Source organism: Lynx canadensis, chromosome D4, assembly GCF_007474595.2.
Source record: "Lynx canadensis isolate LIC74 chromosome D4, mLynCan4.pri.v2, whole genome shotgun sequence".
Lineage (NCBI taxonomy): Eukaryota > Metazoa > Chordata > Mammalia > Carnivora > Felidae > Lynx > Lynx canadensis.
The window spans coordinates 66,628,999-66,647,463 of NC_044315.2; the positions used below are offsets into that span (position 1 = coordinate 66,628,999).

At 37.0% G+C, this 18,465-nt stretch overlaps 1 protein-coding gene across 3 annotated transcripts in view; it reads left to right on the plus strand.

Annotated features, from left to right (window-relative positions):
• Positions 1-18,465, plus strand: part of SLC44A1 (solute carrier family 44 member 1) — a 200,313-nt gene that overhangs the window by 139,016 nt on the left and 42,832 nt on the right. The window contains exons 13-16 of one of the 3 annotated variants that reach the window (XM_030293174.2): positions 839-976; positions 9,109-9,345; positions 11,366-11,446; positions 14,642-17,055. In XM_030293174.2, coding sequence (XP_030149034.1) covers positions 839-976; positions 9,109-9,345; positions 11,366-11,446; positions 14,642-14,665 — 480 coding nt within the window. In that variant the 3' untranslated portion in view covers positions 14,666-17,055. Of the gene's footprint in view, positions 1-838; positions 977-9,108; positions 9,346-11,365; positions 11,672-14,641; positions 17,056-18,465 lie in introns of those variants that run through there. The other 2 variants (XM_030293175.1, XM_030293173.1) reach the window with 2 other exon arrangements.

Consider the following 18,465-nt stretch of genomic DNA (forward strand, 5'->3'; position numbering starts at 1 on the left):
ACAGCCCTCGCAGCCCTCACATCTCGCTATCCAGGAAAATCAGAGAGCTGCTTTGTCAGGAGTTCCATGGAAGAGAAAGGAAACTTCTTTTTCCCAGAAGCCCCAGGGAACATCTTTTACTTTCATTGGCTCTATGAGTTTATGTACCAGTTCCTGAACCAACCGTTGAGAAGGTGGGTAGAACATGCTGATTGGCTCACATCGATCAAGGCCTGCCCCCAGAGCTACAGGTAGTGACCCTGACTCAGACTCTAAGAGAATGGGGAAGGACTGTTTTCTCAAAGGGGATTCAGGGTCCTGCTCCCAGGAAGGAGGGAGCAACAAACGGCTGTCTACCACAAGAGCTGTGAGAAGTGACAGCATGAAAGGAAACACCAAAGAGGAGATGGCAGATGTTCCGGATAAAACAGCACAGCATCCTTATGCCTTTACATATTTGTGCAGCTTTTAAAGCGTCACTAAAATGGTAATAATGCATCACTGATATTCATAGTAATGAACCTGAGACATCCAGGAAAGGTTAAATTATGTTTGATTTACTAAGACAGGGAAGAAGTTAATGGATGTTAGAAAAATCTGTGTGTGTGTTAATAAATGTCAGTGTTTTTAAAAAGGACTAAAACTAAGCCAACCAAAAGCTCTTTTTACCATATCAGGCTTTTTTTTTTTTTTTAATGTCTTGCATTTCCTTGCACTTAATCTTAACCTGTACCTCACCAAAGCCATGGGTTTAACTGTGGACTATTTGAATAAGCCGTGTGTTCACTGTATTTGGTTTATATCTTAACGAGGTAAAATCACATTTATTAATGAAAATACTGTTTTTTGCCTTGTCCAGAATGCATACACAGCCACAGCTATCAACAGCACCAACTTCTGCACCTCCGCCAAGGACGCCTTTGTCATTCTTGTGGAGAATGCTTTACGAGTGGCTGCGATCAACACGGTGGGGGATTTCATGTTATTCCTAGGCAAGGTAAGACCAAATATGTTATCTGGGACATACAGTGAAGTTATATATATATATATATATATATATATATATATATTCTTTCATTTGAAAAATGTCTAGCTCATCAAAAAACTATTAAGTAAAATATGTAATATAAAGGAAGCACTTACAAAGCCCTTAATATGCATCAGGCACTGTTCTAACTTCTCGGGGCGCCTGGGTGGCGCAGTCGGTTGAGCGTCCGACTTCAGCCAGGTCACGATCTCGCGGTCCGTGAGTTCGAGCCCCGCGTCAGGCTCTGGGCTGATGGCTCAGAGCCTGGAGCCTGTTTCCGATTCTGTGTCTCCCTCTCTCTCTGCCCCTCCCCCGTTCATGCTTTGTCTCTCTCTGTCCCCAAAAATAAATAAACGTTGAAAAAAAAATTAAATTCTTTACATGTATGGTATTCATTTAATCCTAACAATAAATTTGTAAAGGAAGTTATATTATCCTCACTTTACAGATGGGGAAACTGAGGTACAACAGTTCAGTAATTTGCACATGTTCCTCCTTACATAATTCGGTCTGTAAAGAATTCAGAAACAGCCTGCTTAGTGGTTAGGGGTACTGTATCTGGAGCCTGACTGCCTGGATTTAAATCCTAGCTCTGTCACTTACTAGCTGTGTGACCTGAGGCAGGCTACATAGCCATTCTGTGCCTCAGTTTGTTCATCTATGAAACTGGGATAATAATAGAGCCACACTCTTAGGGTTGTAAGGATTAAACTGGTTAATACATGTAGTGTACCTAACATGGTGCTTGATACATTGTAAATTCTCAGTGAATGTTAGCTGTCATTGTTACTACGTATAAACTCCTTTAAAACAGCTGTGAGGCGCCAGTCAGAGTGGCCAAAATGAACAAATCAGGAGACTATAGATGCTGGAAAGGATGTGGAGAAACGGGAATCCTCTTGCACTGTTGGTGGGAATGCAAATTAGTGCAGCCACTCTGGAAAACAGTGTGGAGGTACCTCAGAAAATTAAAAATAGACCTACCCTGTGACCCAGCAATAGCACTGCTAGGAATTTACCCAACGGATACAGGAGTACTGATGCATAGGGGCACTTGTACCCCAATGTTTATAGCAGCACTCTCAACAATAGCCAAATTATGGAAAGAGCCTAAATGTCCATCAACTGATGAATGGATTAAAAAATTGTGGTTTATATACACAATGGAGTACTACATGGCAATGAGAAAGAATGAAATATGGCCCTTTGTAGCAATATGGATGGAACTGGAGAGTGTGATGCTAAGTGAAATAAGTCATACAGAGAAAGACAGATACCATATGGTTTCACTCTTATGTGGATCCTGAGAAACTTAACAGAAACCCATGGGGGAGGGGAAGAAAAAAAAAAAAGGTTAGAGTGGAAGAGAGCCAAAGCATAAGAGACTGTTAAAAACTGAGAACAAACTGAGGGTTGATGGGGGGTGGGAGGGAGGGGAGGGTGGGTGATGGGTATTGAGGAGGGCACCTTTTGGGATGAGCACTGGGTGTTGTATGGAAACCAATTTGACAATAAACTTCATATATTGAAAAATAAATAAAAAATAAATAAAACAGATGTGAGGGAATGAGACTTACCTATCCTTAAAGCATCTGAAAAAAGGTATTTTTTCTATACTATTAAAATCTGCAGAATAATAAATAGCAATATAATTGGATTTCTTTGTATCTGTATTTCAAACCATAAAATGCTCAGAAAATTTGAAAAATTGAGCTGAGCTGACATCACTATAATCTAATAATATCATTTTTATATATGCCCTCCCAGTGTTTTTCTTAATAGGTTTATATTTCTATGGTATAATAATTATAGCCTACATACCAGTTTGTTCTGTCCTTCTCACTTCACATTATATCATATACATTTTTCATATTGCTTTGATAATCTTCATAATTATTCATTATCATTATTGTCAGTATTTCATCAAATGCTATTTTTTTGTTATTGTTATGTATGTATGTATGTATTTTGAGAGAAGGAGAAAGAGAGCGAGCAGGGGAGAGGGGCAGAGAGAGAGAGAGAGAGAAAGAGAGAGAATCCCAAGCAGACTCCACGCTCAGTGCAGAGCCCGGCATGGAGCTTGATCTCATGACCATGAGATCATGACCTGAGCCGAAATCAAGGGGCAGATGTTTAACTGACTGAGCCACCCAGGCACCCCCATCAGTTGCTATTCCTAAACATTCTGTTACTACCAAACACTTAGGTTACTCCAGCCACTGTGTGTTGAAAATGTTTTTGAAAAGGAAAAAATATTTGGTGTAGAGTGGCATGGAAAGCACAGTGTGGTGTTAAGTTCTCAGGCAACTGCCGTCTAAAAAGAATGATAAAACTGTACACATAGTTCTTTTGGAAATTTGTAATTAAACTTACATTATGACTGTTGGATTTATTATTGTCATGTTTTTACAATAAGAGGAAATGTTTTATAGTAAGGATATAATAAGTTAATCTGTGTCAAGGAGTATAGTGTTGATAACAGTGTTACTGTTGTCAACTATTGCTATTATTTATATGCTATATGACTGATTTAGGAAGGCTTCAGATTTTTTGTCTATTGTCTATTTTATGTTTTACATACTTGTATTTATCCCTGCTACTAAGAAGGATGTGAAGCAACTTAAAATAAAAACATATGTACACAGAACAATTGAAATAAAAGAGGGCGCCTGGCTGGCTCAGTCGGTTAAGCATCTGACATTGGCTCAGGTCATGATCTCACAGTTTGTGAGTTAGAGCCCCACATTGGGTGAGTCAAGCCCTGCTTTGGGTAAAACATGAGCCCTGAGTGAGCCCCACTTCTTTCTCTCTCTCTCTCTCTCTCTCTCTCTCTCTGCACCTCATTCGCTTGTGCTCTCTCTCTCAAAAATACATAAATACATAAATACATAAAAAATAAAAGAGAAGCCATATATCGGAATAACAGAAAACAGTGTGGTAAAAAGGGCAATTTTTATATCTCTTTTCTTTTTTTTTTTTTTTTAACTTTTGTTGTTTTTAATTAAGTAGTCTCCACGCCCAACATGGGACTTGAACTCCTGACCCTAAGATCAAGAGTCGCATGCTCTACCGGCTAAGCCAGCCAGGTTCCTCTGTCTCTCTTTTCACTTCATATTATGTCATGAGCATTTACTATTTTATTAAAAATGTTTTAAACATGGTTATACAATTGTATCATCATTTCTTTAACCAAACCTCTAATTTTCTTTTTATAGTTAAACTGTTCTCATTCTACTAATATAAAGTGTGATACAGTGAAGCCATTGTATGCAAACCCTTGCCTGTGTCAATCCTTATTTCCTGAGGCCAGAATCCTGGAAGTGGAATCAATGAGTCAGAGTACCTAATAGGTTTCTGGATGTGCATTACCAAATTGCTTACCAGAAACATGAAAGTTGGAATAATACAAAACTTATAACACTGTAAGAAAATTACTTTTAAAACATAGAGAGATAGACTTTTTTTATTTGATTGATTTATTTTTTAAAGTTTATTTATTTATTTTGAGAGAAAGTGAGAGAGACAATGTGAGTTGGGGAGGGGCAGAGAGAGAATCCCAAACAGTCTCCGTGCTCTCAGCGCAGAGCCTGATGCAGGGCTTGAACTCACGAACAAAGAGATCGTAACCCAAGCTGAAATCAAGAGTCGGACACTTAAGCCAACTGAGCCACCTGGGTACCCAAGATAACTTTTTTTAAATTGAGATATCCAAAAAAGAGAAAAAAAATAAGAGGGGAAAAAAGTATTTTAGTTTCCAACATACTAAGATAAACATTCTTTAGTTTTCTTTTTTAAGACTGTAGTTCTGATCACAGAATACAGTAAATCTTTTAAAAAGAATTTCTTTCACTGCAATTAAAAGTAGCTGCTAGTATGCAGAAATGGTCCCTGATCAGATAGTTCACATAGGTAGATCAGAATAAGCATTATAAAAGATGGTGTCAGGAACAAACTATGGATAACACGCAGCAACTTGGATAAATCATGAGGGAATATTGCTGAGTGAAAAACATTAATCCCAGAAAATTAAATACTGTATGATTCCATTTATATAACATTCTTATACTTTTTTTTTCAATGAAGTAAGCTCTACACCCAACGTGAGGCTTGAACTCATGGCCCTGAGGTTAAGGGTCATATGGTCTAAGTGAGCCAGGAGGTACCCCAAATTATTTTCTCTTACATACCTTTTCTTTTTTTTAATTAAGTAAGCTCTACTTCCAAAATGGGGCTTGAACCATTTATAAACATTCTTAAAATGATAACATTATGGAAATTGGGAACAGATTTATGGTCACCCAGTTAGGGCTGGGGTTGCAGGGAGGCAGAGGGGAAGTTATAAAAGACTAAAGTGAGGGATCCTTGTTATGATGGAGATGTTCTGTACGTTGTCTGTATCAATGTCAGTACTGTGGTTGTGATATTGTACTCTAGTTTGACAAGGTGTTACTGTTGAAGGGAACTGGGTAAAAGGTACATGAAATCATTCTGTGTTATTTCTTACAATGAAATGTGAATTCAAAATTGTCTCAAAATATAAAATTTAATTTTAAAAACCCTGAATTTAAAAGAAAACAGAAGACAATTCCATGGATTCCATTTCTGTGGAACCCCAGTGGTTTCATGGAATGGTAAATTAGATTTAGGAGGGATCTTATCTCCCCTAGTTTAGTGGCTTGTGATCTGTGACCACTGGCCTATTGGGTCTTCACAGGTAAGAACAGAGATTTACAAACTATTTCAACATTTTCAGGTCTCATAGATATTGCATATTTGCCCAATAAAACTATCCAAAAAAACCCACAAAATCTGAAGCTCTTCACTTCTGTGTGAAATTATTTTATCTCATTTGCTAATACTTTTTCTAACATTAATTATTGGTAGTTTATTTGGTGTTGATTAATAAAAATGATAATGTGAATTATTACTTGTAGGTGCTATTTTACTGACAAAATCTTTTAAAACATGAGCTCCATGTGGAAAGGGCATTGCAAATGCAAGATTTATGGTGGAAATGAAAGAAACAAACAAACAAAGATTGCTAAGCACTGTGTTAAATGCTTTCAGAATGCTTATTTTAACAATGGGATGTATGTATTTTTATGTCTCTTTTAAAGGTGGAAAAACAGATTCAGAAAGGTTACATGAACTTGCTTGGAGTCACAAAACTAAGAAGTATTAACTCTGTGATTCAAATCTACATCTTTCTGATTCTAAAACTAGCGCCCTTTCCTTTCTGCTTCTCCCATCCTACCCTGTGTATGAATCTCTTCTATGGTGTCACCAAAAACGTGTCCTGTAGAACAGGAGCGTGGAAATGTTTAAAATCATGCATCCTATTAGAAAAAATTTTTGAGCACACTTCCTAATATATTTACATTTATTAATGATATATGTACAGCTTTTACTAATATATACATGGTAAAGCATAGTATAAAAGGAAATTAAAATAAATGAGAAATATAATTTGAAGTCCCAGGTGCTCTTAAATTCTCCCTTGGGTATGTGTACCCCACCACGGAGATCACTGATCTAAGCCAGTACTTCTTGTAGACTTTATCAGAATCACCTGAGGCAAATTTAATTTAATTTTATTTTATTTTATTTTATTTAATTTAATTTAATTTTATTTTATTTTTTAAAGTTTATTTATTTTGAGAGAGAGTGTATATGTGTACATGTACACACACATGAACAGGGGAGGGGCAGAGAGAGAGGGAAGAGAGAATACCAAGCAAGCTCCCCACTGTCAGCGCAGAGCCCAGTTCGGGGCTCCATCTCACAAACTCACAAGCTGTGATCATGACCTGAGCTGAAATCAGAGAGTTGGATGCTTAACCAACGGAGCCACCCAGCTGCCCCCACCCGAGGAACCTTTTAAATGAATATTGCTGGGCTTCATCTTAGCTCTAACCAATTGGACTCTGGGGGTAGGGCCCTGGAATCTGTATCATTCACAAACTCCCCAAGTGATACCTAGCCCTTCTGCAGTTTGAGAACCATTAATGTATCCTCTGCTTGACACCCTTTCATTATATTTGGGAGTAATTATTACCTTATTACATTCCCTTGGCTTTTGGGCTAAATATCATTAATTCTTGAAGTTGTTTCTTACTTGTTTGCTTATTTGTTTTGAGAGTGCAAGTGGGGGAGGGGCAGAGTAAGTTGGGGTGGGGGGCACAGAGGAACCGATGAAGCCTGTGATGACAGCAGAGAGCCTGATGCAGGACTCAGACTTTCAAACCATGAGATCATGACCTAAGCCAAGTCAGCCGCTTAACCAACTGAGTCACCCAGGTGGCCCTTAAAGTTGTTTCTAATGTGACAGTATCCAACCTTCCACTTCAGCAGATTTTGTCTCAACATCTAGTTTGTCGGAGCCGCACCTTTTCCCTGTAATTGACTTTAACATTTCAAATGTGGCTTAACTTTTAGTGGTTTAGAGTGAGCATAAAGAACCTCAGTCCTTCTGTAGGACGGATGTCAAAAATTTGAAGAAATAAGAAACAACTCATTCTAAAAACCAAAAAGAGTGAAAGAAAATGGATATAATTAGCTATCTGTAGAAGTCACCCCAGAAAGTAAATGACTGTAAGAGAGAATTCCTGAGTGTTTGCCACAAAAAATGGTGGAGGGTCATCTAAATTTTGGGCAGACCCAGATTTGCTCCCTAAAATCATCTGAAAATTTACAGGTCAATTTATAGTCTGCTCCTTCTCAGCACTGGACCAGAAAAGGCTGCTGTGGTTCTAGAAGACTCTTTCTTTTCCTTTGTTATTTCATGTTGTATGTTAGGCCAGGTGTAGGGCTGAGCACGAGTGTATTTAGGATTCAGTATGACCCATTACTGCTTTATATCAATATCCAAGTATTTGCTGAGTTCTTACCTTGAAAGAGGGCTGGATTTGGCATCATAAGAGCATTATTTGGGTGATATCTGCCCTTCTACTCTGTGACCTTGGGCAAGTTGGCTAGCATCTCTGAATATGTTTCCCAGTCTATAAAATGAAGGTGATAATGTTTGCCATAAGCCATTCCTAGGGATTGAAAAGCTGAACTAAATGTATTAAAAGAACCACAAGAAATTTCAAGTGCTGCACGGGAGGGACCAGAGTAGGTGGTTCTTGACAATAAGCAATTTCACTGTTTCTTATATTCTTCTATGATGGATATTTGTGGCAACCTCTTTCTTCACAGGTAATCCAAATCTAAACTACGTGGCGACTCATATTAAATTTACCACATGTTCTCTGTGAAAAAATACAAAACAAAGAAAAAATTCTTAGAGATGTTTGTTGCAGCATTATTTATATCAGAAAACAATATAAGTCTCCAACTGTAGGAGAATGGTCAAATTTTAAGTCACCCATAAGATGAAATTATGCGGCTAAGTATTGGTGAAACATTTATAATGCTACTATAAATATTAATGAATAGCTTTTAATGATTTATTTATATAATACTATTTCATATATATAAAAGCACAATACCCTGGACTGTCAATTTTATTCTGAGTGCAATAGTGCAATTTTCTAAAATATGCATTCTTAGGGGCGCCTGGGTGGCTCAGTCAGTTGAGCATCCGACTTCGCCTCAGGTCATGATCTCTCACGGTCCGTGAGTTCGAGCCCTGCATAGGGCTCTGTGCTGATAACTCAGAGCCTGGAGCCTGCTTCAGATTCTGTATCTCCCTCTATCTCTGCCCCTCCCTCATTCTCTCTCTCTCTCTCTCTGTCTCTCTCAAAAACTAAATAAGCATTAAAAAATTTTTTTAAATAAAATATGCATGCATACATTTGTCTTAAAAATTGCCACAGGTGCTTAAATACGTGAAGTTTTAAGGAACAAGCATAACATTTGGAAACATGACTATTTTTCATGTAAACCAGAAGTGTTTAAAAGATTATTTTTTATTTATGTGATATACATGTATATGTGTGTGTATGGGTATATATGAATTATCCTTTGTAGCTTGCAGTAGAATGAAGGTATGCAGCCAGCATTTATAAATATTAAAGGGAATTTGAAGTCTGCAAATGATGAAGAAATAGTGGTTTTCTATGGTAGGATATTAAATGTGTTCTTTGTTCTCTCTGCTTCAGGTGCTGATAGTCTGCAGCACGGGTTTGGCTGGGATTATGCTGCTCAACTACCAGCAAGATTACACAGTATGGGTGCTGCCTCTGATCATCGTCTGCCTCTTTGCTTTCCTAGTCGCTCATTGCTTCCTGTCCATTTACGAAATGGTAGTGGATGTATTATTCTTGTGTTTTGCCATTGATACAAAATACAATGATGGGAGCCCTGGCAGAGAATTCTATATGGATAAAGTGCTAATGGTAAGTATTTCAAACGCCCTCTACTCCTTTAGAGGTAAACATACTAGTAAAAATATTTTGCAAAACATTCTCCATGTTTAATTCCTGTTATATGCAACTGAGTAATTTAGAATTAAACCTGTAGGGCTCACGAATGAGGTTAGTCTTGGGGAAATCAGGGAAGAAGGAAGGTCCTCTTGGCATGGATGAGACCATATATATACACCTAGCTAGAGCAATACCCATTAATAGTCCTGAGTTCACATTATTTCATACTGCTCCCTCCCTCTCTGCAATTAGATGGATTAGAATTGACTTTTTACAACCTGAATTTTAGTCCTTGAATTGAAACATTGGACCACTGATGTTCTAAGTGCCCTTTCTTGAAGTGGAGCTCAAAGACAAAAAGTCTTTATTTCCCCAGTGGTAGCACCTGCCTATATTTTTCCGTCTACCACCTTTCCAAATAGTATTGCTGTCAGCCCCATTGGAAGTCATTATCCTAAGTATGCCAGGCCAAACTGAAAGTGTTTTGTAATGAATACAGATTAACAGACTCAGGACTGATAGATTATATACTGTTTTCCATTAGTCAAGATCTGAACTTTCACACAGATATTATATTCCGATTCTTTAGTTATCTAGCCTCTGCAGCTTCCCTGTATTAGAATCTCAATTAAAAATTTTAAAACTTTAGAAACTATTTAAATGTTTCAAATATTATTATCAATGTCAAATGCTCCCAAAATAAGGATGCTTCTTAATAATAGTACTTTGCCATTAAGCTGTGAAATATTCCTATCTGAAGAGTAGGTAATATTGAAGGGTAAACATTAGACCTTGAGATAACAAGTCCTCTTCCAGGAGCCTGGTTTATCTAGTTAAATATAAAATAATGTGTTAATAAATAAGATAGATTTTTTTTTTCAATTGCAGAAATTTCAAATGATTTAATGGACGTATTGGGTACTGATTATCTCTTTCACTGAAAACACCATCAACTAAATTTTGGAAATTTTCATAATGTCTAAATTATATTTCTAACTGGTTGTTTTCATAATGGAATTTGACTTGTGAGCATTCCATCTCCCTTCTGATTAAGACATTTAGAAGAAGAATTTGGGGACCCCTGTCTGGCCCAGTTGATAGAGCAGGCGACTCTTGATTTTGGGGTTGTAAGTTTGAGACCCATGTTGGGTGTAGAGATTACCTAAATGAATGAATGAATGAATGAATGAATGAATAAATAAATAAATAAATAAATAAATTTTAAAAACCTTAAAAAAAAGAAGAGGGAGAATTTGTTTTTTTGTGTCTTAAACCCTTGATCCAGAGCAGAGTAACAAAAAATACTTTTTTCTTCTTTTAGTTTTTTCAGTAAGAATGATGAGGATATTTAATGGAGAAGTGCTCCATAAACTTGGACATGATAGAAACATTTCTTTGGGGCATAATCCCATTTTAACTACTTTTGACCACAGGTTCTGGTTGTTACTTCCTGTCTTCCTGCTTTATGGAGTAATTTCAAAGCCAGATAGACATTTTTTTAAAGCAGCTTATTTATGGTTGGGTAAAAACAGTATTCTGGGCTTAGTAGAATCAATGCTTTTTTTTTACCTGCTAGGGCTAGTTTAAAGAGAGGGCTTATGGAATAAAACGCTCTTGTTTTTCTGTTTAACCTTGATATGGAAAAAGTCAGACAACAAATAGAACAATAATCTAAGTATGAAAAAACAGTCTTTTAAGAAAGCATTAGAGATTTTCTCTTCCAGATAGAAGTAACATTCTCTCTTTGAGCTTAAGTGAGATTGTCACAATAAATGGATGGAAAAAAGATGTCCTAAAGATATCACAAGTTGCAGCCCATGTGCACAGATTTAGCAGCCGTTGTGTAGTGATACTAAATATTATTCACTGCTCTGGTTTTAGGCCATCCGTGTACTGATATTGAATTAAAAATGTCAGTGTTCCTTAGAATTCATCTGCCAACCAAAATCTGAAAGGACCTAAGAATTTATGCAATTTGGTCCATATTTTGCAGGAGTTTGTGGAAAACAGTAGAAAAGCAATGAAAGAAGCTGGTAAGGGAGGCGTTGCCGATGCCAGAGAGCTAAAGCCGATGGTAGGTGGAGATGAGGAGGTGACCGCCCTCCAAGAATTTCACTTTCACTTCCTCTCTCTCTCTGTTTTCACTGACTGCACTTCTTCAGGAGAAGCTTTTGTTGTCTGTATCACACAGGATGTGCTGCTCTTTCTGTTTGTGTGTTTACCCATCACTTGGATGGCAGAATTCTTGTCACAACTGAGACCGCCTTCTGTAAAAGTAAGCTGAAAGGAACAACATCTGTCTCAGGGCTTATCACGAAGCAGGGGCTAATTTTTGTCCCTAAAGTAAAATGGCCATTTCTGGTTTTGGGGTTTTTTTTTCTTTTAATTTTTAGTTGTACGTGTTTGGTTTTCAATGGAATGAACATTTGGTTGTACACTTGAACTGACAGTTTAATTTTTATCATTTTGGAAGGTGATACTAGCAATTCCTTTCAACTTGCTAAAATTCACATTCCCCACTTTTTTAATATTGGTTTGTTTCTGTTGCTGTCTTTTACCCTTTGCTGACTTTTTCTTCTGTTGCCTGGATTGTACTTTCTTTGTTTCTTAAGCTGTTTTTCAGTAGCAAACAAGATTACTCCATCAACACTCACATTCCCACTCAATAAAACAACCTGGTCTTCTCTAACCTCAGCTTAATTGTGAGAAAGGTCAATGATCTCTGGTCAGTGATATGTATGTATATTCTAAGTACTCTACTTTCATTTGGGAAAAAAAAGGCAACTTAATCAATGTAAGAGAATCCTGAGTTGCTTTTGCCACAGATACTCTCACCTCTGCATAATGACAGATAACCCTCGCATATCTTTGTGTAATTACTGCTTATTTTGCAAATGTATTGTTATTAAACAGCATGTTATTTAAAAATATTATATAACTGCCTACGTCCTGAAACAGCTAATTTTAAATAATGTGCCTTCTGATTGCACGTGATATCCCAAAGTGTGAGATGAAGACTCCTCTTTCTTACTAAACTATAAAGTTTAATAAGTGGTTGATTTCATAGGTTTCCAACTTGCATAAAACAAGCACGTTTAAGTATATAAGAGTAAAGGAAATGGGTTTGTTTGAGGTTGGGTGCTGGGGAGGCCATATTTATATGCAAAATAATTGCATATTCAACCTAAATTAAAACCTCAGCAGAATGTTTAGATATAAATTCCTCCGTAACCCCCTCCAGGGCCTATTTTGGTGTTGCTGTTAATAGCATTAATGATTGTCAGAGTCAAAACTTCAATGTTTATTTCCCAAGGTACAGATCACTCTAATCGTAAGTCAAAGGATGTAGAACTCTTAGTTGTAAGTGTGCACCAGCCAAAACTCCGTTGAGTGGGCAAGGGGCACCATCAGCAATCCCCCTGGTCTGGCTTCTTGCCTTCTCTACCCCCCCTTTCTGTATACCTCCTACTTGACCCTGGCCAAGGGGGACGGTAGTGAAGATTCTGCCGACCCTCTGGTGGCATGGTTAAATGAGGAAGGCTTCCTTCTTGCCACTGTTTGTTTGTCATACGTGTTCAGTAACTGGCTCCCAGTGTAAACCTTAAAAAGGTAAAATATAAAATCTTTAAAATGTAAACTACCTTTGCCCCCCTTTTTTGTCAGTCATAATCATTTTTAAAAAGGGAGAAATATTTGGAGGTCTTGACTGGCTTGGTTTGACCATGAATTGGCACATATTTCTGCATTATCCTTTAGTGAAGGATACAGTGTGGAAGACGAGAATACAAGTATGCTGACTCTTACCTAAACCTCTAATTCGTAGGTAATGATACAAGGAGAAATCCCCAGGTTATGTGGCATTCTACCAGAAGCCAAAAATTTAGGAAGATTTTTTCCCCCTAATATTGCTTTCAGTTTTAAATTAATGCCCCTTAACTGAAACACTGCTTTAAAATCTTCATTCATTTTTTGCTTTTGTTTTATGTTGCTCATCAGCTCATTGCTTGCAGATTAATGGCAAAACCCTCCACTATGTTTCCAAATATATCTTCTATGTGCATTGTGCTTCTGGTGTTTTGGACATTATAGCATTTGGTCCCTAAGAATGGTATTTTTTTATGCAGTTTAAAAACTTCCCGGGAGAGAAGTTGAGATGTTGCTTACAGAGTAGTTAAATATTTTAAGTACATCAGTACCTCTGATTCTTATCTCTCTTTTGCATTAGCATGGTAAGAGTTGACCCTGCTACCACTATGCATCTTGGATGTGTCCCTAAATAATTCTCTGAGAGATTCCTCGTTAAAACTTGGGGTTTGGTAGAAATCAGGATTGCTAACTTGTCTTTGCCTGATTTAATTCACATGTTATTCTCTTAGATTAAAGTTCTGTAAAAGCACCATATCTATTTAGCCGTATCTATACAATCTGCTGTTAAGTTCACCTGTTTATCTTCTTTCTTAATGGGATATTTTAATTTAGGGTTTACTTTTAGCCTAGAGAATTAATATTCAGGAAAATGAGGTTTTAAATTTCCCTTTTGACGAGGGATCATTGAATTAAATATAAGTACTTCCAGTTTTCCTCTTGGACTTTTTTTTTTTTTTTTTTTTTTTTTTTTTTTTTTTTTTTTTGAGAAAGAGCCTCACTAGTTCAGGACACTCTGAAGGTCTGTGAGGTCATCCTATAAATCTTTGAAAATGATTTTAGAAAGATTTACCAAATGTGATGTTATAGAAGTTTAAGAAAGAGAACTTCCGGCCATCTGCTTCAACAGGAAAGAATTTATAGAGGAAAAGGAAAAAAAAAAAAAAACCTGAACACTGTAACAACATAGGCCAGAGATGTATTCTCTGCATATCTCAGAGATTATCCAGAAGGAAATGTGACTTTCTTTAAATTTTTGTTTTTTTAATGTTTACTTACTTTTGAGACAGAGTGTGAGCAGGGAAAGGGCAGAGGGAGAGAAAGACACAGAATCCAAAGTAGGCTCCAGGCTCCTAGCTGTCAGCACAGAGCCTAACAGGAGCTGGAACTCACAGAGCTGTGAGATCATGAGCTGAAGTCGCTTAACCGACTGAGCCACCCAGGTGCCCCTGACTTTCAACATTCATAGGAATTGCGGCCCCTGGAATATAGGTTCACGCAAAGGGCTCTCAGTCCATTTTGCTTTGTTGCCGCTTGTGACCATCTGTGTACTTGTAACATCATTCATGACCTCCTTTTAATGGTAATTGTCTAAGATTATACTCTGTATGACTTTGTTTTCTAGGCTTCGGGAGCAAGTTCTGCTTGAACCTAGCCGACCGTTATGGAACCCATTGACATTCCAAAACAATATATACACATAACTATGTATTTGTGTGTGTGGGTGTGTGTATATATGTATATGTATGTGTGTATATATATGTATATGTATATACACACACACACATAATCAGCCAAAATCAGAGAAAAGGAACAGGGATTTAATACCTTTTTTATGCTTATTTTTGTCAAACATGTACTCCTTTCATACGGGTGGCTTTTACAAGGCAACTGCCGTCATTTAATGTTTTCAATTGTAATTGTCTTAATGGAAATGTTAAGATTCATATCTGATTAACATTTTTAATAACTTAGAGGAGATTTTAACTTTAGTTATTTAAATGAGATAAAATTATTGTACCGAATTCTCTGTCTAAAGTTTATTCAGGGGTGATTTCCCTGATGTGTGCATAAAATCAAGATCTTATTTTACTGATGCATAAGTCCTAGTGGGACGAGACTAGGCATATGCTTTCAGATAAATAAGGAGTTACTCCAATCAGTTTTCCCCAATCAAAGAAGCCATGTCATTTTACTTTTAGAAACATACAAGTGGACTCAATATGGGAATTTCATAATCGCTCATGCATTTGTCAGCCAACATTAAAAAGTAACCAACTCCTCAGGTATTTGTAGTTTACCCTAAGCTTCTATAAGAGAGTAGGTTAAAAAGAAAAGGGTAGATAATCTTTCTTATGCAAACTTTGTTCTTATAGTTTGTCTTTTCTTTCATTTTTTACTTTAGTAGCATCCTCCACACATTTGTGTGCCTGATTTGAAGGGAAGCTGGGGCACCCAGCGAGTTTAGCCATTAAGTTTCTGTGTATTGATTTGCAGATTAAGTAATGCTGGGAGGAATAAAGAAGGAAGGGAAACTTGGAACACAAAAGCCTTGCAGATTCCAGTGCTTGGGCTTCTGCTTCTAAGGAACTTCAGTGGCTTAGGGCTAAATGGCCATTTTATTCAAATGCTATGAAATCTGAAAACATACTGGCAGGTGCTCCTCTCCTTGGCAATTCATTCAGTATCCAGATTCTACAATGTTTAACTGAAGAATTGGTTATGTTTTGATCCTAAGAGTCGAACATTCTTTTTGTTTGGGGATGGGTTTGGGGTTTTTTTGTTTCTTTGTTGTTTTTCTTTTTTTTTAAATTCCTAAAGCTTACCAGATATGAATGGCTAATATTCCATTGTTCTGCTTATTGTAATGGTGAATGCTTTAAGAAAAAAAAAGTGTAATTTGCTAAGAATAATTCATGATCTGTTTATGCGATAACTCCTTTTTGTTACAATTTTTTTAAAAAAGGCTATTTTTGTTAATGTAAAGTAAATATTTCAGAGCAAATTTTTTAAACTTATTGCACTAAATACAGGCTCTGTACAAAAAAAAAAAAAAAAAAAAAGCCTCAGCATTTTATCATTCCATGGAAGAAGAATCTTTTGAAAGAAAGCATTGCCTCCTACCAGAATTAGACAGTGAATTAGACCGGTATGATGGAAATGCATACAATTAATGTCACTAGGGCTTAATAAGCAGCTGTTTGCTAATGTGCTTCCTTTCAAAGGGTTAGACCTTTAAATTGCTGCAAAAGGTAAATTGTATTTTTTTTTTTAAGTATCCGTGTTCTTTACTCTAGCTAGGCTAAAATTTGCTAAATGCCTTGGTTTCTTTTCAAAGCTCATGTAATATTTCTGATTTTTCAGAATATTTGCAATAAGAGTCTGGATTTTTAAAAAAAAACAAACAAACAAAAAACCACACACACACACACAGTTAAGAGCTCATATCTTGGCAAGACCTGGGAAACCAACATTGTGAGACTAGCTATTTTGAAACAATAATTCTCCAGAAGTTAACATCTAACATCGCCAAACGGTATCATTGTACTCTTTTATATCATTTGAAATGGAATAAATATAATTATGTAACTAACAATTTTCCAAATAGATGAGAGAGCAAATCATGTAAGGAACTTCAGAATACCTTCTGTTTCATAGCCACACAGATTTTGGACATTAAGAAACATTGGGAACTAAATTTAGGATTGGAAAAAGTTTGGAAGATGAGTATCAAAACAGAAGACATTCTAGGAGCTAGCTATTCTAGGAGATGTCCCTCCAAAGTGACCTGATGGAAGTCTTGAATTTGGAAATTAGGTTCTACTCACTTGGACATCCCAGCATCATGGACTCTTGCTGCTCCCTGTTCCATTTGCTCGCAATCTCAGCTATTTGGAAGCCACCAGGAATGCTTTCTAATTATCATTTGCAACTAGAACTGTAATCAGAAAGAAATTTTGTATTTTTGTATAACTTGATTGTGTGCCATTTTATATAACAGGTCCTGTTTTACAAATAAATTTCGTTTTACTAACATTGTGTTTAGAAATTATGATCTATGTGTAACCATGTCATTTGAGTTCCAAATTAATTGCCAGGCTGTTTTCCCTGAGTGAATCTGTGTGCTGTCTAAGTAGATATATGCATAGGTGCATATATATTACCACAGGCACACACAGAGAGATGTTTAATATATAGAATATCACTCTCATATGAGCTTCATTCCTTGATACATTTTATAAAGCCTCACAGAGGCTTTTTAGCAATATTTAAATGTTTTGAGGTTATGTTTGGATATTCCTGCTGCCTCTTTCATTCATTGTGAGTCATTCTTCAGCTAGCTATGGGCCGCCTTATTGCTACTCGCTCACTGCCTCCATCTTCTGCCCAAGTGAGAAGAATAGATGAAGAACAAAAATTATCTGTGATATGTGGTTGCCTGAATAATTTTATAAGCCATCGACTCTGTGTTGTGGTTTTTGTCTTTTTCTGTGATGGATCTTCAAAATTGTGTTCAGTACTTACATCTCCAGAGTTCTAGTTAGGGTCCTCTATTGTAAATGCTGATCGTGGTGGCCGGAGTATCACTGTGGGCTCTGCCATCAGAAAAAGCCTCTGGTACATGATTTAGACTTTCTAGGCTCCCGCCTCAATAGTAAGTGCTGCTATAATGTGGTATGGAAGGGAGAAGGTTACATTTCGGTGTAAGTCCAAGAGACCTATGTTCTACTGGAGGCTTAACCAGTGTGTTAGGTAAACATTAGGAATTTAGCTAGGGCGTTGAGATTACATAATCCTTGCATGGATGAGCAGAGCTCAGAGCAGGTTGTTCCTTTAAACCATTTAATGCAGTGCTTAATGTTTAGGATTAGAGCTTTTATCCTATCCTATAGCACGATTAAGTCCTACGTTACTGCAGTTTAAGTAGCTTAACTGTGTGTTGGTACCCAAACTTTTTCCATATTGGTTGGGGAGGAGGCATTCATTGAATCTTATTTTTAAATTATGCTGGAAATAAGTTCCTTTGTAGAGATGCTCCCTTACTCTTAGATATTTTTTCTTTTTTCTTTTTTTTTTTTTAGCAAAGAACATTAAGTTGCTGATTCCCAATACCATTGATCTTGGTATCTGCCAAGGCTCCTTGTCTTTCCAGGGCAGTTTCAGGATTTCATCCCAGTAGGGGTAGTGAGGAGATGACCCCTTCCTTTATCCTGGTCCTGAGCTGTTGCTTTACATGAGAGTAGTGCTTCTCCCACCAGAACTGCAGGCACCAAATATCAGGCCATATCAGTGTCTCCAAAGCTTCAACCATTTGCACCATGCACCAGCACTAGCTAATAAAGGCCATTTCAAGGGGGTCCCCCAGGCCACCCCACCTGCAAAATAGAAATAATGGGGTCCATTCCAAAAATGGAGCTGCCAATTATGGTGACTTGAACATTTTAGTTT